We start from the raw sequence: 26,873 nt of genomic DNA on the forward strand, positions 1-26,873 counted from the left end.
GTGGACAAGAATAGGACATGTTCTATTTTTTGCGGAGCCACGGACCGGTAGTTCGGGGCTGGAGAACGAAAATGCGGATGCGGACAGCACACTGTGTGCTGTACGCATCTTTTCTGTCCCCATAGAGAATGAATGGGTCTGCACCGTCCCGCAAAATTGTGGAACGGATGCGGACCCATTTGCGGATGTGTGAATGGAGCCTTAATGTATTACTGCACTAATGCTCTTAGATAAGACAGATACGATTGCATAACTGGTCAGACTGGACTCTCATGATACAGCAGCCTATAATCAAAAGGTTTAAATTGCATGGATACAATAGAGCTGGGATGGAACAAATTACATTGCTAGAATATTGCTGGAGAGTTAGTATACGTATTAAAAACAATGCTGGAGTACTAAGTGTTTTCTACAGTGCTGCCCATAATTATTCATACACCTGGCACATTTTGACTTAGTTACTTTTATTCAACCAGCAAGTAATTTTTTTTACGGGAAATTACATAGGTGTCTCCCAAAAGATAATAAGACTATGTAAAAGAGGCATTATTGTGGGAAAAAAAAACATTTCTCAGCTTTTATTTACATTTCAGCAAAAAATACAAGATGTTCCGCACTGTGGAAAATCTCAGGGGACCTGGTCGGAAGCCAAAAGTGACACCTGTGCTGGCCAGGAGGATAGTTAGAGAGGTGAAAAAGAATCCAAGGATCACCACCAAGGCCATCCTGGTGAATCTGGGCTCTGCTGGTGGCAATGTCTCAAGGCAGACAATCCAACGGATACTGCACAAAGCAGACCAAGGAAGACGCCACTTCTCCAGATAAGGCACACAAAAGCTCGCTTGGCCTTTGTAAAAGCTCATCTGGACAAAGAAGAAGACTTCTGGTCTTCTGTGTTATGGTCAGATGAAACAAAAAATGTATAGTTTAGTCACAATGATGTTTCCTTCATTTGGTGTAAAAAAGGAGAAGCCTTCAACCCAAAGAACACCATCCCCAGTGTCAAACATGGTGGTGGGAACCTAATGCTTTGTGGGTGTTTTTCAGCCAATGGACCAGGGAACCTAATCACAGTAAACGGCACCATGAAAAAAAAGCAATACATGAAGATTCTCAACAACATCAGGCAGTCTGCAGAGAAACTTGGCCTTGGGTACCAGTGGACATTTCAGCATGACAATGACCCCAAAACCCACAGCAAAAGTGGTGAAGAAATTAGTAGAAGACAACAACATTAACATCTTGGAGTGGCCCAGCCAAAGTCCAGACTTGAATCCAATTGTGAATCTGTGGAGGGAGCTAAAGATCAGGGTGATGGCAAGAAGACCATCCAACCTAAAAGATTTAGAGCTCATTGCTAAAGATGAATGGGCAAAAATATCTGTGGAGACATGCAAAAAGCTGGTCTGCAATTATAGGAAGCGTTTGATTGCTGTAATGGCCAATAAAGGCTTTTCTATTGATTTTATTGAGACGGGTATGAATAATTTTGGACTGGACACTTTTTCCTCAAATGTAAATAAAAGCTGAGAAATGTTTTTTTCCCCCACAATAATGCCCCTTGTACATCGTCTTATTATCTTTTGGGAGACACCTATGTCATTTCGCGTCAAAAAAATTACTTGCTGGTTGAATAAAAGTAACTTTAAGTCAAAATTTGCCAGGGGTATGAATAATTATGGGCAGCACTGTATAGGCAACACTTCCATCGAATTCAACCCTGTTTCATCAAAGAGTGAGTAACAGCATAATATCTGACCTAAAAGTACAAGACTCTCAGTAGCCAAGAAAAGAAAGTAAGAAAACAAATTCTATACCTGGTGGCTGGTCCATCATGCTTCATTTTATTCCAATAATAATAAAATAATTTATATTTTCATACTTAATTTTAAATGTGATTTAAAGATGTACGTTTTATACGGTCAGAGATTAAACAGTAACAAATTACCTAAAATCTTTCTTTGCACTGCACTCATGTTACACAAACACAACCTCTATTAAAAAAAAATCTTTCAAAATAGATATTTTCAAGGAAAGTAACAATCCACTTATTAATTTCAAGCAGTGGCTGAGTTGTAAGGCTCGGGGAATATGTTGTTTTGCTGTAATAAAGTCTGGAGTCTTGAAATCTCTTGTTCCTGGAAAATATAAGAATATCTATTTAGATTGAACTCTTAGATGGGATCAAATGAAGCGTCAGTGCAATTATTAGTACAGAAAATAAGATTCCCATTCCATTACACGGCCCCCCTAACAAATCAGGTCACTACTTTCAATTAAGCAACATCACATTTTTATTTTCCAACTGTTAAAAACAAATAGTGAAATATTTTCTAATCTGCTTTTACTTTCTTTTATTCCGTTTCTTTAACATGATTATGGGGGCAGCCATATTGCCCTTGCTGTTGTTAACAGCATTTTTAGAGAGATGTTTTAGAACAGTGAACATGGGCCACAGACACAATGGTCAGGAGGGGACCTCACTGACTTCTATGGGAGCGTTTTCTAGGCATGCTCTGTGACCTGTGCAGAGATCATTGTACAAGTAGTAGATAAACATTGTTCATCACCTACTGCGAATAGAGGATCCTGCATTACATATACATACAAGTAATATCTGTCATTGTTATCCTACCTGTGATGATGGACTACTGAAGTGAACCAAGACGTGGTTCCTATTAGTGGTCAGTGCAAAAACAGCAGGATTTTTTTCAAACACAGTGACATGGAAATGAAACATATTTTTAAAGATTTTTTTATGTTATTTTTAACAAAATCTTGGCTTAAATAAATGGTCCTTTTCTGAAGGCACATTCCCTTTTAATTAGTGCTAGTCTTTATTGTACTACAGACAGACCATTACTTAGTGATGTTATAACAACAAGAACTTTACACAATAACATGTTTTCCCTTTGTACTAATTGTCTGTAAATATGTTCACACTTTAACCCCTTAAGGACCGGGCTCATTTTCACCTTCAGGACCAGGCAATTTTTTTGCAAATCTGACCAGTGTCGCTTTATGTGGTGATAACTTTAAAACGCTTTGACTTATCCAGGCCATTCTGAGACCGTTTTTACGTCACATATTGTACTTCATGACACTGGTAAAATGGAGTCAAAAAAATTCATTAAAAAAAAATACCAAATTTGCCCAAAAGTTTGAAAAATTTGCAAATTTCCAAGTTTCAATTTCTCTACTTCTATAATACATATTAATACCTACAAAAATAGTTATTACTTTACATTTCCCATATGTCTACTTCATGTTAGGATCATTTTGGGAATGACATTTTATTTTTGGGGGACGTTACAAGGCTTAGAAATTTAGAAGTAAATTCTTAGAAATTTTCAAAAACCAACTTTTTAAGGACCAGTTCAGGTCTGAAGTCACTTTGTGAAGCTTACATAATAGAAACTACACCCCTCAAGGTATTCAAAACTGATTTTACAAACGTCGTTAACCCTTTAGGTGTTCCACAAGAATTAATGGAAAATAGAGATACAATTTCAAAATTTCACTTTTTTGGGCAGATTTTCAATTGTAATATTTTTTTCCACTTACAAAGCAAGGGTTAACAGCCAAACAAAACTCAATATTTATGGCCCTGATTCTGTAGTTTACAGAAACACCCCATATGTGATCGTAAACTGCTGTAAGGGCACACGGCAGGGCGCAGAAGGAAAGGAATGCCATACGTTTTTTGGAAGACAGATTTTGCTAGACTGTTTTTTTTTTACACCATGTCCCATTTGAAGCCCCCCTGATGCATCCCTAGAGTAGAAACTCCATAAAAGTGACCCCATCTAAGAAACTACACCCCTCAAGGTATTCAAAACTGATTTTACAAACGTTGTTAACCCTTTAGGTGTTCCACAAGAGTTATTGGAAAATGGAGATGACATTTCAGAATTTCAATTTTTTGGCAAATTTTTCATTTTTTCCAATAACAAAGCAAGGGTTAACAGCCAAACAAAACTCAATATTTATGGCCCTGATTCTGTACTTTACAGAAACACTCCATATGTGGTCGTAAACTGCTGTACGGGGACACGGCAGGGCCCAGAAAGAAAGGAATGCCATACGGTTTTTGGAAGGCAAATTTAGCTGGAGTGGTTTTTTTGACACCATGTCCCATTTGAAGCCTCCCTGATGCACCCCTAGAGTAGAAACTCCCAAAAAGTGACCCCATTTTAGAAACTACGGGATAGGATGGAAGTTTTGTTGGTACTAGTTTAGGGTACATATGATTTTTGGTTGCTCTATATTACACTTTTTGTGAGGCAAGGTAACCAGAAATAGCTCTTTTTGGCACAGTTTTTTTTTGTTATTTACAACATTCATCTGACAGGTTAGATCATGTGGTATTTTTATAGAGAAGGTTGTCACGGACGCGGCGATACCTAATATGTATACTATATTTATTTAAGTAAGTTTTACACAATGATTTCATTTTTGGTACAAAAAAAAATCATGTTTTAGTGTCTCCATAGTCTGAGAGCCATAGTTATTTCAGTTTTTGGGCTATTGTCTTAGATAGGGTCTCATTTTTTGCGGGATGAGCTGACGGTTTGATTGGCACTATTTTGAGGTGCATATGACTTTTTGATCGCTTGCTATTACACTTTTTGTGATGTAAGATGACAGAAAATAGCTTTTTTTACACCGTTATTTTTATTTTTTTACGGTGTTCATTTGAGGGGTTAGGTCATGTAATATTTTAATAGAGCTGGTCGATACAGACACGGCGATACCTAATATGTATACTTTTTTTATTTATGTAAGTTTTACACAATGATTTCATTTTTGAAAAAATAAATAAATGTTTTAGTGTTTTCATAGTCTAAGAGCCATAGTTTTTTCAGTTTTTGGGTGATTATCTTGGGTAGGGTATGATTTTTGCGGGATGAGATGACAGTTTGGCACTATTTTGGGGTGCATATGACTTTTTGATCGCTTGCTATTACACTTTTTGTGATGTAAGGTGACAAAAAATAGTTTATTTAGCACAGTTTTCATTATTTTTTTTACGGTGTTCATCTGAGGGGTTAGGTCATGTGATATTTTTATAGAGCCGGTCGATACGCACACGGCGATACCTAATATGTATACATTTTATTTATGTAAGTTTTACACAATAATATCATTTTTGAAACAAAAAAGAAAATCATGTTTTAGTGTCTCCATATTCTGAGAGCCATAGATTTTTCAGTTTTTAGGCAATTATCTTAGGTAGGGTCTAATTTTTTGCGGGATGAGATGACGGTTTGATTGGCACTATTTTGGGGTGCATATAATTTTTTGATCGCTTGCTAATACACTTTTTCTGAAGTAAGGTGACAAAAAATTGTGTATTTAGCACAGTTTTTATTTTTTATTTTTTACGGTGTTCACCTAAGGGGTTAGGTCATGTGATATTTTTATAGAGCAGGTTGATAAGGACGCGGCGATATCTAATATGTATGCTTTTTTTTTATTTATGCAAGTTTTACACAATAACAGCTTTTTTAAAATAAAAAAATGATGTTTTAGTGTCTCCATATTCTGAGCCATATTTTATATTTATTTTTTGGGTGATTGTCTCAGGTAGGGGCTCATTTTTTGCGGAATGAGGTGACGGTTAGATTGGTACTATTTTGGTACGCCTTTTTGATCGCTTGCTGTTGTACTTTTTGTGATGTAAGGTGACACAAAATTGTTTAGCACCGTTTTTATTTTTTACGGTGTTCATCTGAGGGGTTAGGTCATGTGATATGTTTATAGAGGTGGTTGATACGGACGTGACGATACCTAATATGTCCATATGTAATTTTTTTTTTTTTACTTTAATTTTATTAACTTATTTTTTTCACTTTATTATTTGTCCCACTCTGGGACTTCAACATTACAGGGTCTGATCCCTGTTTCAATGCAGCACGATAGATCTGTATTGAACTGTTAGTGTCTTACACTGTAAGACGCTAACAATTGCCTAGGAGACCCAGCCTGGGGGCTGGGCCTCTTAGGCTTCCGTACATGCTTGGCTTGGGGCTGCCATGGCAACCATCGAGTCCCCGCCACAGCAGCGCGGGGACCGATGGATGAGGTGAGGGATCGCAAACCTCCCATATGCTGCGGTCAGCGCTGACCACGGCATATGAGGGGTTAATCCACCGGCATCAGCGTTATCGCCGATGCTGGTGGATGCAGCAGGGATCCGGCTGTCAGTAACAGCGCGGGACCGCACGCGGGGGAGGAGAACGACTGCAGGACGAGAACGCTCGTCTTCTAGCGCTAAGTGCCGGCGATTTTGGACGAGCATTCTCATCCTGGGTCGTTAAGGGGTTGTCCAGTAAATAAATATTCTTCTGTACGTGCAGGAAATTCTTTTAAATATTACAATACCCAATACTCACCTGTTTAACCCCTTATTGGCATCCTCCGTACATGTATAGTTCTCTAACTATGTTTAAAGAGTAAAGGCTACTTTCACACCAGCGTTTTTGCTGGATCCTTCATGAGCAAAAATGCTTCCGTTCAGATAATACAACCGTCTGCATCTGTTGTGAACGGATCCGGTTGTATTGTCTTTAAAATAGCTAAGACTGATCCGTCATGAACACCATTGAAAGTCAATGGGGGACGGATCCGTTTTCTATTGTCATCACGGACAGAAAAATGCTGCTTGTAGCGTAATTCTGTTTTGCGATGGGGACACAAGCAAACGGAACAGAATGCATTCTGGTGCATTCCGTTTCGTTCAGTTCAGTTTTGTTTTAACTTCTCATACCGATTATAGGGCAGCCATCTTGCCTGAGCTGTTGTTAACAGCATTTAGAGATATGCTTTAAGACAGCCACATGGGCCATAGACACACTGGACAGGAGGGGACTAGTTGACTTCTATGGGAGAGTTTTCCAGGCACACTCTGTGAGGTGTTGATGTATTAACGGTACGTGATATTACTATTTTATAGTTTGCAGTTGTGTTGTACTCCTATTTTCAGATGGTGGATTAAACAGTACTAAGTGAGATATTCAGAGCTTGGAATATTTTTTTTATAACCTAACCCTGCTTTACACTTCTCTACAACTTTATCCCTGACCTATCTGGTGTGTTCCTTGGTTTTTATGATGTTTGATCACTAATGTTCACTAGCAAACTCCTGGGGCCTTCACAGAATAGTTGTAGTTAGGCTGAGACTTCTGAAGGCTATTGGTCACACTGGATTTTTTTTTTGTGGTATCAGAGTACAGGGAACTGAACACGCATGCATGCCACACTTTTCAGATTTTTATTTATTAAAAGTTTTGAAATTTTTCTACTTTGTGTTGGTCTTTCACATAAAATCCCAATTAAATATATTTAAAATTGTGGGTGTAACGTGGGGGCGTGGTCTGGCTGCCGAGGCGCGCGGATGTAAGGTGCTTCAGCTCCAGTGATAGCACTACAAACCAGCGACTATTTCAGCGACTAAGCCCACGGTGAACTACCCTAAAGTGGCGGACCCGGTCCAGGAACTCGGCCAGAGCATGACGGGCCGAAAAAGGAAGGCAATAAAGCACCCGCAACTAACAAAGTTCTACTTCACCAGAGAAGCGGGCAGATCTCAAGATGGCGCCGGGGAGAGGACGGCACTGCTACGCGAACACGCGGAAGGCCTACAACCATCTACTTGCCCAGACTCTAAGACGGGGCCGAGACAGACGCCTGAGGAGGACAACCTTGAAGCTGGCCAGGAATATGTGAGCGGCACGGCAGTTACACTGCAAGATGCAGGGAGAGGCGTAGCGGCGGGATCAGCAGCTCCGCCACACATCTCAGAGGACACCCGTGAATCCGAGCCGGAGACAGACGCAGGTACTCTGGGAACACAAGGGGGCCCCCATGTCACGGGTGAGGCAGAAATTTTGGCGCTACCAGTTAATGATTTGGCCCTGACTGATACTATAATGAGAGACATGCTTCTAATCCAGAGGCGCTCCTTCCTACATGACATGCGCTCCTTAGTGGCCCCTTTGAGGAGAGAGGTGGAGGACATTGGGGACAGAACAGACCACCTAGAGCGCAAGTTTGGAGAATTTGCGGGATCGCACAATGACCTCATAGACGCCCATTATGCCTTAGAAGCGGAAGTGGAGGCAATCAAATGTAAAATGGCGGATTTAGAAGACCGCAGCAGGCGTAACAACATAAAGCTGCGGGGCATCCCAGAGACTGTGGTTGCTAAAGATATTCCCTCTTATGTGAAAGCGCTGATTAAAAGTGCTCTGCCTCACTGCAGCGACAGAGACTTGGAAATAGATAGGGCTCATAGAGTCCCTCGCCCTAGGCACCTGGAGGAAAATGTCCCCAGAGATGTATTGGCCAGGGTTCATTTCTACTCCACCAAGGAGCAACTAATGTCTTTTGCCAGACAAAATGGAGGTCTCCCGGCTCCGTACCACAAGGTGTCGCTATATGCGGACTTATCAGCTGCTACTCTTAGGCTCCGGAGGGCCCTTTTACCTATTACGTCAGCCTTGCAAGCAGCGAAAATACAGTATAGATGGGGGTTCCCGGTTCGCCTGTTGATACACCACCTAGGCGACCTACATGCTATCAAGTCCGTCGATGAGGGGAAAAAGTTGCTGCAAAGCTGGGACATACCAATCGATTTGCTAAAGGAACATCGCCGTCCCCCTCCTGATAAGATTCCCAGGGACTGGGACGTTGCTCGCTGAATTGATGAAGAAGGTTCACCGGGGGACATACAGGGCAATTATTGCCTATGAGATTTTTTGAGTGTCTATCGGTATAAGTACCAGACCTAGGCCTCAGACGGGACTTTAATTCCCCAAGTTATTTGGTGTTAGAGAACCGGCTGGTTCTTGTGAATACACCTCTGTTTATCTATGCTGTTGATTTTATGTTCTTATGTTTTACCACTGGTATTTGCTGCTCAAGTCATGACTGGTGCCACGAATATGCTTGTACACTGTTCCACCACCTTCATATTATGGCTGCGGACGTGCTGGCTGGGAGGCGTCCTGCACCTTCTTTATTGGTTATTGTGCGACCTCTATGCTTTCCGCTTTAAGTTGATATATTATGGTAATTGTGTTCGCTAGCCTTAATGTGAACGGGTTGAACAGTCCCATGCGCAGATCCCACCTATGGAAAGAGGCTAAACTTCTTAAGTGTGGTGTCCTGGGAGCACAGGAGACTCATATATTGGCCACAGATGCTCATAGGGTACAGCACGCGCAGTTCCCCCATGTTTTCCAAGCCCACTTTGATTCTAAATCTAGAGGAGTGTTAATAGCTATTAAAAACACGCTGGCGTTCACATTATTTGAAAGCTTTAGTGACCCTATGGGTAGATATGTAATAGTGGTTTGCACTTTGAATAATGTGACCGCCACTCTGGTTTCTATTTACGCGCCCAACAAGGGACAAAAAAGTTTTTTCCGAAGGGTAATGAAAATGGTCAATAGGAAAAGGAAGGGCCAGCTTATTATGTTTGGCGACTTCAACATTACCACAGACCCAGAGATTGACACCTCATCGTATGGGGGGAGACATACCCCTACTCTAGCGGAGGACGTGTGGAAAGCGGAGGTGTATGATGTATGGAGGATTCAGCATCCATCAATCAAAGACTTCACTTTCCACTCGGGGGTTCACAATGTTTATTCTCGTATTGATATGTTTTTGACAGACAGAGTAGCATTGCCCAAAGTGCTAGATACGGAGATCAAGCAGATTAAGTGGTCTGACCATGCTGCTATTACAATGACGTTAACGGAGGACAATAACTGCTCACCAAAGTACTTATGGAGGAGCAATCCGATACTGTTATCTTGTCCACAGCATGGTCAGCGCATTGAATCAGACTTGAGAGAATTCTTCCAACTTAATAGAACAGATTCTATTGACCCCGTAGTTCTCTGGAATGCCCATAAGGCTTTCATAAGAGGATCATTTATACAGCAAGGGGCGGTGAGAAAGAGGAAACTGGAGGAGACCACATCACAAATGCTGGCTAAACTGAAACAGCTGGAGGACAGCAACAAACTATGTCCCTCAACCCCAACGGCAGAGGCTCTAAAACAATTGAGACTTGACCTGAGAAACCATATGTTAGAGTCATATGAGAAAGGGCTCCGTAGATGTAAAGCTCGCTATTACTCCCAAGGGAATAAAGCAGGTAAACTCCTGGCAGCCAGCTTGAAAGCAAAACGGGTAAAGAGCAGAATTCCATTTCTTTTACATCCCAAGTCACACACCAAGCTATACTCACCGTCGGCCATAGCAGAGGGATTTCAATCGTACTATCATGACTTGTACAACCTTAGAGAAACCATTTCGACCCCCCAAAACCTGCCTGAGATGACAGATGAATACCTTAGATCCTTAAATTTGCCAACCCTAACGGTTCCACAACTCCAGGCCCTAAATGCCCAGATAACGACCGAGGAGATAGAAAAAGTGATTTCCTCCTTGCCAAGGGAGAAAGCACCAGGCCCAGATGGGTTTGCTAGTCATTATTATAAGTGGTTTTCACACATCCTGAGTCCCTTTCTGCGAGATTTTTGCCAGAGCGCGTTAACATCTGGAGCCTTTCCCAAAGAAAACCTACAGGCTATGATCATTACCCTACCAAAGCCAGGCAAGCCTTCTGACAGACCCCAAAATTTCAGACCCATATCTTTGTTGAATCAAGACGTGAAAATTTACGCCAAACTTTTGGCACTCAGACTCGCTAAAATTCTTCCAACCATAATTAATGCGGACCAAACTGGTTTTGTTCCATCCCGTCAGCCCTACTTTAATACTAGAAGAATGCTGGGTGTATTCCACCAGATCACACAGAAAAAAAGTCCCCTTCTGGTTCTGGCCTTGGACGCCGAAAAGGCGTTTGACAGGATCAGATGGTCGTTCGCCTTTTCGGTGCTCTCTACTATGGGTTTTGGTGGCCCTATTATGCGTGCAATAGAGGCTCTATATAGCAATCCAACGGCCAACATATATGTTAATGGGGCTCTGTCAGAGGCGTTTGAACTGACGAACGGTACGAGGCAAGGATGCCCTTTGTCCCCTTTAATTTTTATAATTGCTATGGAACCTTTGGCCCAAGCAATCAGGTTGGATCACAGGATCTCTGGGGTAGAGATTGGAAGTCAGGTACACAAAATTTCATTGTATGCAGATGATGTTCTTTTGTCACTTACGAGACCAGAGGTATCACTGCAAGCGGTTATGGACCAGATAAAAATCTATGGCGATCTCTCATACTACCATCTTAATTCCACTAAGACGCAAGCACTTCCGATCAATATCCCAGAGACCTTGACTAGATCATTTCGTGAGAAATGGAATTTTGATTGGTGCAAAGAGAGTATAAAATACTTGGGCACCAATATGACGCCATCTCCGTCGAAATTATTCACGCTTAATTATGAGGCTCTGCTCCTGGAAGTTGGGAAAGACCTGGAAAATTTCCACAAACATGAAACGTCGTGGTTAGGCAGAATTGCAGCTTTCAAGATGTTTATCCTTCCCCGTTTCCTCTATCTGTACCGCACCGTCCCAATATTGGTACGGAATGGTTTCTTTAGCAAGGTGCAAAGTGTGATTTCTAAGTATATCTGGAAGAACAAAAAACCAAGGGTAGCTAGGGATATTATCCAGAGGACTCGCAAACTGGGGGGTCTTGCAGTACCCGATATGAAATTATACTATTTATCCACTCTGGTCTCTATGCTTAGAAACTGGGGGCAGGGAAAGGAGGAGATCCCATGGGTACAGATGGAGACAACACAGGCAGCACCTTTCATCCTGAAGGATCTACTGCACATACCCTTCTGGGACATCCCGTTGCCAAATAAATTTCCACTGGTTATGCGGGCGTCTATAGAGGCCTGGAAACAAATGCACAAGACAGCTGGTGGGGGGAAGCGGCCTACACTGACCCATCTCCCCTTTTCTCTGGTCAGAGCTATGCTTCCTCAGACTGATTTGTCTAATTGGCAGCTGGGAGATACTGGCAGAGTGGAGATGCTGTATGAGAATGGGCAGCTACAGTCTTTTCAGTCTATAAAGGAGCAACTCAATCTTCCACAATCTGAATTTTTCAAGTACCTTCAAATTAGACACCTGTTGCAATCTCTACGCCCCTCTAACTTGTGCTGTAATCAAGTGGGTATAACTTATATGTCCACGAACACTAAAGGGCTCAAATTATTATATGAGGAATTACTCCAACCAGCACAGTTCAAGAAGTCTCATCCCATGCGCAAATGGGAAAGATCTCTAAACATACAATTATCAGATAGCGACTGGCAGAGGTCTATTGAAGCAGTCCATTCTCATCTGCACTGTTCCACCCATGTTGAATCCGCTCTAAAGACGATCTTGCACTGGTATTACACCCCGGAAATTTTACAATTTATGTACCCAGGGGTGTCTGGGGAGTGTTGGAGGGGCTGCGGATGCAGGGGGACCCTTTTCCACATTCTTTGGCAGTGTCCACTGATTAAAGGATACTGGAGAGCATGTGGGGAGCTGTTAGGTCGCTTACTTCCGCAACAGGTTAACTGGACACCGCAACTTGCTTTACTACTAATAGGGATAAATGATTTCCCAAGAATTGAGAGGAAACTGATATGCTTATTTTGTGTTTTAGCAAAACTGTTGCTTTTGCGGAGATGGAAATCTCAAGAAGTGCCGGGGATTGTAGACTTGATTTCTGAAATAAACACAACTTTTGCATATGAGAAAATAATTGCCCTAGGCAACGGTTCATATCATAAAGCCATGAAAAAGTGGCAAAGATGGGTAGCCTCATCTTATTGTAAATGAGAGGAGGTCAGGGTGGGGAGATGGTGCCCATGAAAGGCTGCATGATGGGCCTCATTACAGACATACACATCTGCGCTGGGACTGTTTAGCCGTTCGTCTATACCTACTAGTTCTGAGAATAATGAGGTATATGTGTATAAGGGAAGGAGGTGGATCTCACTTAATCTTTGTAACTTACGACCATGTACGGCTTTACTAGGATTACAGCTTGTGAATTTTGCTGAAGGAGGGCTCCGGTTGGAGTTGACGACTTTCACATACAGTGGGTTGATTCTTGTTATGGCAAGTTTATGCCATTGTGTTGAATATGTTTGATCCAACGCAAATGTAAATCAGATACTGTTTTTTAAGGCAACGTATCTTTATTGTAATTTGCATAAATGTTGTAAAATCCAATAAAAATTATTGAAACAAAAAATTGTGGGTGTAACAAGAAAAAATGTGGATAAGTTCAAAGGGTATGAATACTTTTTCAAGGCACTGTATATGTTGTTTAAGTTAGCCTGTGGTATTCGGTATTGCTTTTGAGGGGGTTTCACTGGAATGTATGTTGAGCCTTTGTTCCTCTGTTTACTGTATTGATGCTTATTAGATGGTAATATATTACAGTACCGAGTTGCCATATACAAATCCGCACGTAAAATATGTGTGCATGTGGCCTTTAAGAACAGCATTGCATATGGCATGGGCGGTATAACAGCAATCGGTGGGTTGAAATGGTTGTAGTCATAGGTAAAAGTCTGGATATGATTTATCCAAAGCCACAAAGCACCATGTATAATAGTATTAGAAGACTGAAAAAAAAAGTTTATAACAATTTACAAATATTAAGTCGCTCCAGTGCCTTCAATTGGATGGCACTAATTTTTGTCACAAATCTATTGCTATAATTTTTCGTTACAGTACCTGCTGAGTGCACTGCTGCTCTAGCTGCGAGACTCTGGCTAATAGGGTCTCCTGTTTCTCCTTTAACTTGTGGATCTTTTCTTCTGCTCTGCTCTTCACAGACAAAATGACACCTGTAAAAACAACCAGAAAGTAATCCATACTGGGCTGTATGAAACCAACTGGCCCAACCACATAGAAAGGGAGCATTTTTCTAACTAAAATAAAATCTTGCCGTAACTGACATCACAGTCTAGCAGACCTCACAAAATGCTTTATTACCATGACTCTTAAAGGGAACCTGTCACAGGGTTTTGGGTATAGAGTTGAGGACATGGGTTGCTAGATGGCCGCTAGCCATGTGCTTTTATTGTGTTAAAAAAAACTATTTGATACATCTGCAAATTAACCTGAGATGAGTCCTGTCCCTGACTCATCTCACATACAGGACTCATCTCAGGGTAATTTACATATGTAGTAAATCTTTTCTTTCTCCACAATAAAAGCACACAGAGCTATGGGGACTGGGTATTGCGGATGTGCTAGCGGCCATCTAGAAACCCATGTCCTCAGCTCTATACCCCAAATCCCGGTGACCGGTTCCCTTTAATATGGAGGAACTGTGCTACAGCTACCACTGGTGATCACTAGCGGCTGCTTACTGCTGGTGCTCACCTTTCTTACTTCTTGCATCATGGACATCACAATGCTCCACATTAACAAGTGTGTGATATGTTCCAGCTTGAAAAAGGACTCTTTGGTAGCCTGAAAGGTTACCTTTGTGATGTACATGATGCGCATTTTGTTGACTGGATTAATACATTTTACACATATTGAAGCCATACAACCATTAAGTGCTGTCATTCATTGGAATACAATATTACAGAAACCTGGCAGCGGATTGATAAGAAGATGGGCGCCCGTAAAAGCATTGGGTTGAGTGCAGTTGCCCCTTGGAGATGAACACCAGCTCACATATGTTATGGTTGAAGACCTCCATGCTCTTACAGTAAATTCCCGGTCCAGCTCAAATTAACCTTCATAACATATAGTGGCAAAGAGATCCATTGTCTTACTGTTCTTAGAATATATTCACTTGGGATTTTTTTTTCTGCAGTTCGGTAACTTTTTTTGTAAATGTGGCAATCAGGCAGAATATACACTTACAGTATAAAAACTAATATGGTGAAAATAACTTTCTTCTAGAGCGAAACATATGATTACAGGCCTAGGTATGAAAGGATCTATTCATCTTCATATATGGAAATCTAAACTGTTATTGCTCCCTTAAAGGGGCTGTTCATATGATCACCATAACTGGGGTTTGGCTCAATTTCTGCCACGCCAGCTCTGCAGGTCCTGGGTCTCCCCATGTCAAAATATGGTTGGATATTGCATTTGTGGGAATCCGCGACGCCCCTTGATAACATGTCACCGTTGCAGCCAGTGATTGGTAGTAGCGGTCATGTGCCCCGCATCAAATCTGATATTGATGAGGAGAGACTTGCGACATGCAGAACTGGCAGGGCAGCGATGGAGACAGAACCCAGTGGCAAGGATCTGGTAAGTATGATCACCACCGTGGGTCCAGCTTATTTTTACGTCTACAGTCATATAAGATAGATAGATTTTTTTTGTGGGACAAGTATTTTTATGTCACCAGGTAACATTAAAAATATACTAAAAAATAAATGCATTGAGAAAAAACTCTTAGATTATGGAGCTGTGTGAGTTTTGTTTTTTTGCAGAGCAAGCTGTAGTTTTCATAGGTACCATTTTAGGGTACATACAACTTTTTGATCATTTTTATTTCATTTTTTTGGGTAGGTGATGTGACCAAAAAACAGCAATTTTGTCATCTATTTACAGTTTCACAATATTTTAATAGTTCAGATTTTCACAGATACAAATTGATAATTATATTATTTAGGTTTTTACATTTTAATATTTAGCTTTTATATAATAAAATCTGAAAATGTTTATTTTTATTTAAAATATTTATTGGTGGTTTGTATTCTAAAAAATTTATTCAAACTTTTTTTTGTCACCCCAGGGGACATGAACATGCGATAGTATGTATAGTACACTGCAATACCTCTGTGGGCTACTTTTACACTCTCGTATTGGGCGGAACGGTCATGGATCTGCAAAAACGGATCCTGCATGCATCCGTCATGAACGGATCCGTTTGTATTATCTGTAATAGAGATGGCCTTGCGGTTCGCCTGGCGGGCGTTTTGTGGCAAACTTTGCTCATTTGCAATTTGCCAAACTGGCAAACATATAGCAATGTCCACCGGCGCCATATTCTTTTGCATTGCGCAGAACTTTTACCCATGACACATCCATCAGGAGGGACAGGACAGCCAATTGAGATGTTTCAGCACATGGACACATCCCCTACCCTATAAATAAACCCGATCTCGCCGCCATTTTACATTCTGTTTTTTGCCAGTGTAGAGAGAGGTTGCTGTGTGGAGCAGGGACAGGCTGTTAGGGACACCAAATGCTAGCTAATAGGGCCACAAAAGTCATTTTAAGGACTGGTATAGGTGTGCTATCGATAGGTGTGACATACAGAGGGATGTGATATACTTATAATATACTTTCTAACATAGAAAGTATACTATAGTGCAGTTGTGTGCGGTTCTGCTGCGATACTGCAGCTATATAGAGGGACAAATGACATTGGAACAACTAATTGCAACTCGTGTGATATACCAGTTGCCCCCCCCAAAAAAACTGATTGAGGCAGGGGTGTAATATACCTATAATATACTTTCTATATAGTGCATTTGTATTGTGCAGCAGTTGTGTGTAGTTCTTCTGAGATACCTCAGCTATACAGAGGGACAAAGGCTATTGGAACAACTATTTGCAACTGGTCTGATATACCAGTTGCCCCAAAGAAAACTGATTAAGGGGTTCTATATACCTGCTTCCACAAATACTGCTCTTCTATAGGGACTTTGCCTGTCATTTTCAAAAGAGGCAGGCCATTCCATAGGGGTCGGGCAGGTGCACCAGGCCAGAGCCTAAGTGGAAAGTTGGAGAAGGTGTGTGCGATTACGTCAAAGGATGCACCAGAGTTGGTTGAGTGGCTCACTCAGCCTTCCGCTTCTGCACCATCTTCATCCTCTGTATCGGCACCCTCCTCACTCTCTGCTGTCTGCACCCCCAAAGACACCAGCACCAACAACATAGCCTCTCCATTTGAGTCAGAGGAATTATTTTCCCATCCATTCCCAGACCTTACCGATGCGCAGCCATTCTTGGCATCGGTCCAGAAAGAGGAGGTAGCAACAGCCGCCACCCAGCGGTCTGACGACAGTACCCAGATCAGCCCAAGGAGGGTGGTCCCCGCTATTGCTGCCTACTCTGAGATCTCTAATGTCAGTGGTGGTGAAGGTGATGATGACCTGTCAATGGACGTCACCACAAGATAGGAAGAGGAGGGGAGTTCAGAGGGAGAGACAGAGCAGCAGATAGGGCGGCAAATTTGGAGAAGCAGGCAGAAGTGCAGTGTACAGGAGGCAAAAAGCAGACTGCAAATGTATCTGGAGTGAGCCATCCACCACGCATGGTCACATCTGGCAATCCCAGGACGCAGGGACATGGCTCCGCAGTGTGGGCTTTTGTTAACGTGTCAGCTGCTGACAATATTGTTGCCATCTGCAGCCTGTGCTGTCAATGCATAAGTCCCGGTAAGTCCAACACTCACCTAGGGACGACCGCCTTAAGAAGGCACCTGGCCAACCATCACCGAGCCCAGTGGGATTAACACCGTCAGAACCCACAAAGCCACACTCCCGGTGCTTCACGTCCTGCCTCTTCTCCTCCTCTCTTCTCCCATTTGTCCTCCACTACACCTTCCACCGTGCCGTTGTCGCGTTCATCTGGCAAAAGGTAGGGTTCCGTGGCACAAAGGTTCGAACGTAAAAAGTTGATGACGCCAGATAACCCTCCTGCCCAACGGCTGACCGCTGGCTTTTTGCAACTGCTACTGCCATATAAACTGGTGGACTCTGAGGCCTTTAGAAAATTTTTGACCATTGGCACACCGCAATAGAAGGTCCCTGGAAGGAAATATTTCTCCCAGAAGGGCATCCCAGAGCTATATGGCCATATTCAGCGGCAAGTGAATGTATCTCTGGCACACAGTGTCGGTGCTGAGATACATCTGACCACAGACACATGGTCTAGCATACACGGGCAGGGAAGGTGCATAACTTTTACTGCCCACTGGGTGAACCTTCTGACGGCTTTCAAGCATGCAACCCTTGGCACCAGTGTGGATTTGGTGTTACTGCCACGGATTGCATGCAGGCCTGCCTCTTCTTCTCCTCCTCCTACTCCATCCTCCATCTCCTCCTCGGCTGACTCTTCCTTTTCCACTGCTACCGCTTCTTCCGCTGCACCTCCCCAGAATCTATTCGACGTGCCAGGTGAGACGTTGCCATGCTGCGGCTGTTGTGCCTGGAAGCCAAGAGCCACACCGCTCCTGCACTCCTTTCAGCTCTGCAGTCACAGGCCGATCAGTGGATAACCCCGCTCAATTTGACAGTTGGTAAAGTGGTGTGCGACAACAAGGTGCCAATCTGCTGAGCTTGCTGAAACAGGGAAAAATGGCACACGTCCTGAACTTAGTCGTGCAGAGATTCGTTGCCAAATACCCCGGGGTCCAGGATGTCTTGAAGCAGGCCAGGAAAATCTCTGGACATTTTAGAAGATCTTACACGGCCATGGCTTGCCTTGTTGACGGCGGCGACACCACCTGCCCGTCAGACGTCTGATTTGTGACTGCCCGATGCGCTGGTACTCCACCTTGTATATGCTTGATAGGCTGCTCCAACAGAAACGTGCCATTAATGACTACCTGTACGAACTCTGTGGCAGGACAGGTTCTGGGAGCTTGTTTTTTTTTCACCTCGCCAGTGGCTGCTCATGGGCGACGCATACAGACTTCTGCAGCCATTTGATGAGATCACCAAACTGGTATATCGCAGCCAGGGCGCCATCAGTGACATCATACCTTCCGCTTTCTTTCTGGAGCGTGCATTGTGTCGTGTCATTGATCAAGTCGTTGAGGAGCAGGAAGATGATGAAGTCGCACTGCTGAATGAATTCCCGGGGGGGGCTACTCCATCTGAGACAAGTCAGCAGGAGTCAGAGGAGGATTGTGCCTGATGGGAAGAGGAGGCTCAAGAAGAGCAGGCTTTAAACTTTTCTGGGATCTCTGGTGTTGTCCGTGGATGGGGGGGGGAGACCAAGGATGACATTCCCCTTGGCAATGAGCAGGAGCCAGGGCGCTCCACCGCTTCCAGTTTAGTGCAAATGGGGGCCTTCATGCTCCAGTGTTTGAATAGGGACCCCCGTATAAAAAGCATAAAGGGCAAGGACCAGTATTGGGTGGCAACGTACTTAGACCTCCGATACAAACACAAAATGGCGGACATGTTACCAGCATCACAGAGGGCTGTCAGAATGCAGAATTTCCAGGCCTTGCTTTGAGAGATGCTGCATTCTGCTTTTGCGGGTGCTGGTAGAGGAATTTCCACCCATAGAGAAATTTTTAGGGCCTGTAATCTAACTGGCCAACAATAAAATTGTTAAACGGTGACCGCCTAATGTACCTCCAGCCACATAATGACTTTTATCTTTTCTGTACGTTGAATGCATAAGTTTTGGGGCCTTTAATGTAACTGGCCAACAGTAAAATTGTTATACGGTGACCGCCTAATGTAACTCCAGCCACATAATCACTTGATGTTTGCTGTTCGATGAATGCCTAATGTTTGGGGCCTGTACTCTACTGGCCTGCAGTAAAATTGATATCCAATGATCGTCTAATATAACTCCAGCAACATAATCACTTGATCTTTTATGTACGGTGAATGCATAATTTTTGGGGCCTGTAATCTAACTGGCCAAAAGTAAAATTGTTATACGGTGGCCGCCTAATGTACTTCCAGCCACATAATCAATTGTTCTTTTCTGTACAGTGAATGAATAATTTTTGGGGCCTGTAGTTCACTGGCCTGCGGTAAAATTGATATCCATTGACTGTCTAATATACCTCCAGCCACATAAACACTTGATGTTTTCTGACTGGTGAATGCCTAATGTTTGGGGCCTGTACTGACGTGGCCTAAAATAAAATCTCTCTAGGCTCCAGCAGGGCACATTTTTAAGAGTTTCCCTTTAAGACGCATTAAAATGGCCGCTGATTAAAATACATATTTTTTGTAGGAATTTTTGCCATTGATCTCCCTCTGGTATGTCACTGTCCATGTTGTGGGATAATTTGTGCACTTCTAGTAAGTATTTGGTGGCTGCAAATATGACCTGAAGGTTTTTCAGGTTCGCCTGCCATTAAAGTAAATGTGGCCCGCCACGAAATTGCGGTTCACGAACATTTGATTGTGTTCGTGAATCGTCCATCACTAATCTGTAACATAGCCAAGACAGATCCGTCATGAACTACATTGAAAGTCAATGGGAGACTGATCAGTTTTCTATTGTGTCAGATAGTGTCAGAGAAAACGGATCCGTCCCCATTGACTTACATTGTGTGCCAGTACAGATCCATTTGGCTCAGTTTCGTCAAGTGGACAGCAACATGCTGCAGGCAGCGTTTTGGTGTCCGCCTCCAGAGCGGAATGGAGACTGATGGGAGGCAAACTGATGCATTCTCAGTGGATCATTTTCCAGTCAGAATGCATTAGGGCAAAACGTATCCATTTTGGACCGCTTGTGAGAGCCCAAGACGGATCTCACAAGCGGAAAGCCAAAACGCGAGTGTGAAAGTAGCCTAAGGTGACAGAGGGGGCCCCCATTCAACTGTTTAGTTGCCGCAGTTGCTTTTGGTTGGTATGCTGCTGAGGACTGATTGGCTGCAGCAGTCATGTGCCATATACCTGCACATCTTCGCTGCAGTCTGTAACAACCAGTGGCAGGAGGACTGGACCTGCGCAGGAAAAAAGCAGTATGTGTAGATTCCGTTTTTACTGTACAACATTTAGGAGCATGTCTGAGATCTTTTTATTATCTTGAACAAACCTTTAAGGGTGCGGCTACAAGTGTCGAGCAAGTCGCAGACAAGTTGCATGACACAAAAATATGTGCAACTTGCCTGCACTTCCTGTCATGTGACTATTTTCAGACTGTGATTTAGGTTTGAAAACAGAGCCAAGTCACAGGTGAGTCGCCTGTCACGTGCATCTCCCATGAGGGTCAATGGGGGAAAAGTCACACGCGACTTGCAACACAAAATCCGATAAGTCTGGATTGATTGTGACACCATTGACAAACATACATGAAGTTAGCAGCACCCTTAAGATGGCAAATACACATGTCAATAAGAATATATTGTAAGGGACATAGTTACCATTGACAATTCTGCCCACTCTCCAAAGTCTGAGTAAGATTAACAGCCCGACTGCGTTGAAGATATCTTCCCGGGTTATATAGACCACGTCGATGATAAATGATATTATAACAATAACTGCATCAAACACTTCAAACTTGTGGTGGAGCAATTCCAGTCGAAAAGCATATAGTTTACCAAGAATTTCCAGCAAAAAGAAGGACAATATAGAAATGCTCAAACAATGGAATATCTGGTGAAGAGGCAAAATAACAAGAAACACATGTTTATTCAGAAGCACTTTATATATATATATATATATATATATATATACTCATATATGGGGAGATTTATCAAACTGGTGTAAAGTAGAACTGGCTAAGTTGCCCATAGCAACCAATCAGATTCCTCCTTTTATTTTCCAAAGGAACTGACAAAAAATTAAAGGTGGAATCTGATTGGTTGCTATGGTCAACTCCACCAGTTCTACTTTACACCAGTTTGATAAATGACCCCAATAGTTTTATGTCTTACTTCTATGCTGAAATATAAATCTTGCAATTGCAGGCTCAAAGCCTAAGGTTGCATGACTTAGCCATTCTGATTTCTGCAAGGAACAACAATGTCATGGAGATCATAAAGGGGGTTGTAGATAACATTAAAACAAGGCACTTACTAATGTATTGTGATTGTCCATGTTGCTTTCTTTGCTAGCATGATTCATTTTTACATCACATTATTGTTTCCATGGTTACGACCACCCTGCACTCCATCAGTGGTGGTCGTGCTTGCACACTATATGAAATAGCGTCAGCCTCCATGGTGTCCGGGACTGTTGGAGTGCATATAGGCTGGTGCTTTTTCCTATAGTGTGCAAGCATGACCACCGCTGCTGGATTACAGGATGGTCGTAACCATGAAAGCAAGCTGTGTATTATGTGATGGAAAAATGAATCCAGCCAGCAAAGGAGGCAATATGGACAATCACAATACATTGGTAAGTAGCTTGTATTAAAGGGGCTCTGCAGCTCTATTTTTTACTGATGATCTATCCATCTGATCAGCTGTTTGAGGAGGCAGCATCACTGGCAGTAGCGCCGCAGCCTTCTCGATTACCGCACACCCAGTGATTTCACAACTAGTATCACTGAATTAACCCCACCAGAGCGTTTAGCTTGGGGGGAAGCATGGGGGCAATGACACCTTAGGTAGATTTAGGTTAGGGGTTTTGTATGGTGTTCTCTTTCCCTTTCCTGTCTCTCTTTTCCCGCCTTTTTTCTATTTCAGGTAAAATTACCTCAGAAAGCTGTTTGCCTGCATTCAAGATGATTCCAGTTTTCTGTGAGTCAAGAGTACAGCTGATTGGTCGCTGCCTGTTGCTGGGGGAGATTTCCAGCTCCCTGATTTGTTGCTGCTCTGGCAGCGGGAATCTGTCCCCCTTTATATTGGCAGGTTCGGCGGTGCTGGCTCAGAAGTGCCTGAAGACTTGAGCAGCGTCCCACCCCCACTTCCCCTACTTTTTTCATTAAGTCACCTGTCGCTGGGTAATCTAGCCAGAGGATACATGATCAGTAAGAAAAAACTGCAGAACCCATTTAACTTTCCCTACATGACAAATGCCATTTGCTGAAGTGAGACAACCCCTTTAAGTGGGTTCAAATCACCATCGACATCTATGCCCCACACATACAGTATATACAAATTCGTCAGTAGCATCAAATCATATGTAGGCATTTTTTACATTTAATGTATATTAACTATTACAGTGGTTTTCCAGTCTTTTCATATTGATGGGCTAAAGATAGGTCATGAGTCCGACACCCCGCACCCCCCGCCAGTCAGCTGTTCTGCAGTATCTCTGGCACCAGAAGTTGGCACCCACAGCTCCACCCACTGTATGTAGTGGACAGAGACAATTACTGCAGCGCTACTTCCATGGGAGCAGCGCTGATGTAAACAGCTGTGTCTACTACACGCAATGGGTGGAGTTGTAGTTCCTGCCGCACAGCTGATCAGTGGAGGTCGTGACTACCTGACAATGACATGTTGATGGCCTATCCTAACAATGTAAAAGGGTAAAAATTCTCCATGTTAAGCAATGTTAAGGCTGCTTTCAGATAGCCATCATACCGATGCTTTCTTATTCTTTTTTTGCACCCATATTATGGTCGCAGCACCTGGACCTCCTGCAGTTGGAGCACCATAGCAGCCAATGATACTCTAACTCCAGTTCTGATGAACCAATAGAGGTCCAGAGGTTGTGTCCATAATACAGGTGCAAACATACCTGTAATCATGATCATCTGAAAACAGTTGCTATTGTCTGATAACAGACCTATGTGGTGGGCTCCTAAAGTGCCCACATATCTTATATCTGTCATCACCATTGTAGGCAAATACTTTGCAGACTATAAAGCCTCCCATAGTTGCAATATACAATATTCCCAGTCCGTCAATAATGATGGTTTATCGCTGCGTGTCTCGGACGTGTTGTGGGTTCAGATCACACGAGGTAAAATGTAGTTAAAATATATCAGGCCTCGCGTTATTTCTTCCACACAACTTATCACAGGTATTAACACTTTTGTTTCCTCATGGTGAAATTAAATCTCTCAGAAGTCTTCTGTCTTATAACATCCTGTGAAACATCAGAAAGGTGCACTGATAGTGAAGCACCGTTTAAACAAACACCGCTATATCTTTGCCAGAATACTCACAAATACAAGCGGGATATAGGCACAGTCTACCTTTCTGATGTTTTACAGGATGTTTTAAGATAGAAGACGTCTGTAAGACTCAATTCCACTGTGAGGAAGCAAAAGTGTTAATAGCCTCCCATAGTTGGCAGACCTGACTGGCCAAGATGTCAGACGTTAATTAGCTATAGGCTCCTATTTACAGTAGAGACATCAGTGACACGGACATCATGTGATGTAGACTTTTTTGTCTTTTCTCTAAGAGTTAGCAATTGGACATTTGAAAATAAAGTTGAACGGTCTTGGAAGTTGTTGTACAATAAAGTCTGTTCTTACCTTTGGTACAATGTCGTCAACTTTGTTATGTAATAATTCCAAGTCTAAAAGTACCTCGATAAGAACAAATATAGCATCCAGAATAACCAGGCACACAATGACAATCTGTAAAAACAATCATGAAATAGCATGGAGGGATGGATACCACTTCATTACAGTGCAATATGGAAAATAAAAAAGGCAGCAAATAGCCAATTAATGTAAAGTATAAGGCTACATTACCTGGAAATCATCTACAATAACATCAAGACTTAAAGGTGCAACTCGAAAATTTAGAATATCGTGCAAAAGTCCATTTATTTCAGTAATGCAAATGAGAAGGAATTGCATTAATGAAACTTAAAATTCTAATTTTGTGATAAGGTTCAATATTCTAGGCTCAAATTGTCACACTCTAGTCAGCTAATTAATTCTTACTCCCTGAGCAAAGGGTACCTGAGATTGTGACTTTGGGGTTTTCATAAGCTGTAAACCATAATCATCCAAAATATAACAAATAAAGGCTTGAAATATCTCATTAGCATGTAATGAGTCTATCTCATATATTAGTTTCACCTTTAAGTTGCATTACTGAAATAAATGAACTTTGCACGATATCAAAAAAAATTGAGTTCCACCTGTATGTGTTATATCAGGAAATAGTCTACAAATTAGATTTGTAAGCAGATGGTGAGAAGTCTATACAGAAAGTACCTGAAACTTGTGGCAACTAAGGAGCCACCTTAGGTTATCTCTGAAGGAGTATGAAGAGGTAATTGAATCGGGTGTCTTCTGAGGCTCTTCTTTTGGCTGCTTCTCTTCATCCACGTTCTGCTGCCTTTCATTTTGTTTTTCACCCACAGAGGTAAAATGCTTCAGGTACTTGGACATGGTTGTCAGCAGCTAAATGTTTATCACTCTGAACAGTAGGACTAACCTGATGCAAGGTTACACCAATCTAAGATCTGGGAGAGAAGAATGTCCACATTTACAAAACACACAGTCATTTGGGAAAAAAAAGGTGGGTGGGGTATGAAGCACAAAGTCATTTCAAGCTCATCTACTAGAAACATTCTGAATAAATACAAAATTTATTTTTTAAATTTAGTTTCTATTGAAGAACGTTCCTGGTGGAATAGTGGAAATAAAGGACATGTACAGTAATCTAAAATGTACAGTGTATGAGATTAGGATCAATATCTAAGATTTCTTTACTGCACATAAAGCCCTGTACGTGGAGCTTGGAACCCCGATTAAGGGGTGGGATTCAAATTTTTAACAGATTCCCTACTCAATGGCGGACATGCGGCGTCACGACACATGCTTACATATACATACACCATATATATGCAAAACACTATATATACACTACACACATACCACCCAACTTTTAAAAAATCTAAGGAGCTAAAGTATGGAATCATCTCCAGCTGCCTCTGTAATTTTAACAATCGGATATGGAGAACCCGAGGAAACTGGCTGATTCCCATTTCTGGTCTGACTTCTGCCACTCCCTCCGATTAGATGTTTTCGCACTGGAAACAACATAATGGACGGAAGGCTCCATTTACTTTGTTAGTGGCCATGCTGCGTTACTGTAGCTCTAGTCCCATTCACTTGGAGCTTAGCTGCAGCAAGCCAGCATGGCCACTACACAGTAGATGGAGCTGTCTGCTTTTGACTTAGTTGACTATGTTATTTCCAATGCCAGTGGCTGCCAAAAGACCAACTGATAGTGATAGACCCCCAGTGATCTGATGTTGATAGGTCATCAGTACCTTTAGATGAATTAAAAATTTAATAATCACAGAAATGTGTCTTCTCCTTGAGATTGATCTTCTGCATCAGCAATGAATGGGTAATACATATGGAAGAAAATGATGTCACTAATAACCAACCAGCTTGAATATGGACAAATATCTGAAGATACAGTCCTGATCAAAAGTTTAAGACCACTTGAAAAATGGCAAAAAATCATATTTAGCATGGCTGGATCTTAAGGTTCCAAGTAGAGCTTCAACATGCAACAAGAAGAAATGGGAGTGAGACAAAACTTTTTTTGAGCATTTAATTTAATTTAATGAAAACAATGACTAAACTAAAACAGGCTGTTTTTCAGCGGATCAAAAGTTTAGGACCACATGCCTTTAAAAGGCCAAATCTGTGCAAAGATGTGGATTCACTGTCATTTTCTGGCAGGTAGTCACATGTTGTGATGGCAAAGGCAAAAAAACTCTCCCTTTTTGAACGTGGTCGGGTTGTTGAACTGCATAAGCAGGGTCTGTCAGAGCGCGCCATCGCTGCTGAGGTAGGACGCAGTAAGTCATTAAGGAATTTCTTAAATTCTTAAATGATCCTGAGGGTTATTGAACAAAAAAGTCAAGTGGCTGTCCGTCAAGACACTAGACGACCCTCGACCCAAATTAAGGCTGACTGCAGCCCCATAACCATCAGACGGCACCTGAGACTGAAGGGCTTCAAAAACAAAAAAAACATCTTCAAAGACCTGGTCGTTGAACGCCACAGAACTGCTTGTTTGGACTTTGCAAGAGAGCGCCAAACATGGGACATTCAAAGGTGGAAGAAAGTTTTATTCTCTGATGAGAATTTTTTTTACCTTGATGGTCCTGATGGTTTCCAACGTTACTGGCATGACAAGCAGATCCCACCTGAGATGTTTTCTACGCGCCACAGTGGAGGGGGCGCCATATTGGTCTGGGGTGCTTTTTCCTTCAGTGGAACAATGGAGCTTCAGGAAGTGCAGGGGCGTCAAACGGCCGCTGGCTATA

At 42.3% G+C, this 26,873-nt stretch overlaps 1 protein-coding gene across 1 annotated transcript; it reads right to left on the reverse strand.

Annotated features, from left to right (window-relative positions):
- Window positions 1–1,647: 1,647 nt before the first annotated feature.
- On the reverse strand, window positions 1,648–25,020 carry LOC122934931 (voltage-gated hydrogen channel 1-like). Its single transcript, XM_044290610.1, has 5 exons — window positions 24,799–25,020; window positions 24,106–24,210; window positions 21,095–21,326; window positions 13,729–13,841; window positions 1,648–2,138 (listed from the first exon to the last, which is right to left on the reverse strand). The coding sequence occupies exons 1-5, from the start codon at window positions 24,973–24,975 to the stop codon at window positions 2,058–2,060; spliced, it is 708 nt and encodes a 235-aa protein (XP_044146545.1). The 5' UTR covers window positions 24,976–25,020; the 3' UTR covers window positions 1,648–2,057.
- Window positions 25,021–26,873: the final 1,853 nt, after the last annotated feature.

Source organism: Bufo gargarizans, chromosome 1 (assembly GCF_014858855.1).
Source record: "Bufo gargarizans isolate SCDJY-AF-19 chromosome 1, ASM1485885v1, whole genome shotgun sequence".
In the NCBI taxonomy this organism is placed as follows: Eukaryota; Metazoa; Chordata; class Amphibia; order Anura; family Bufonidae; genus Bufo; species Bufo gargarizans.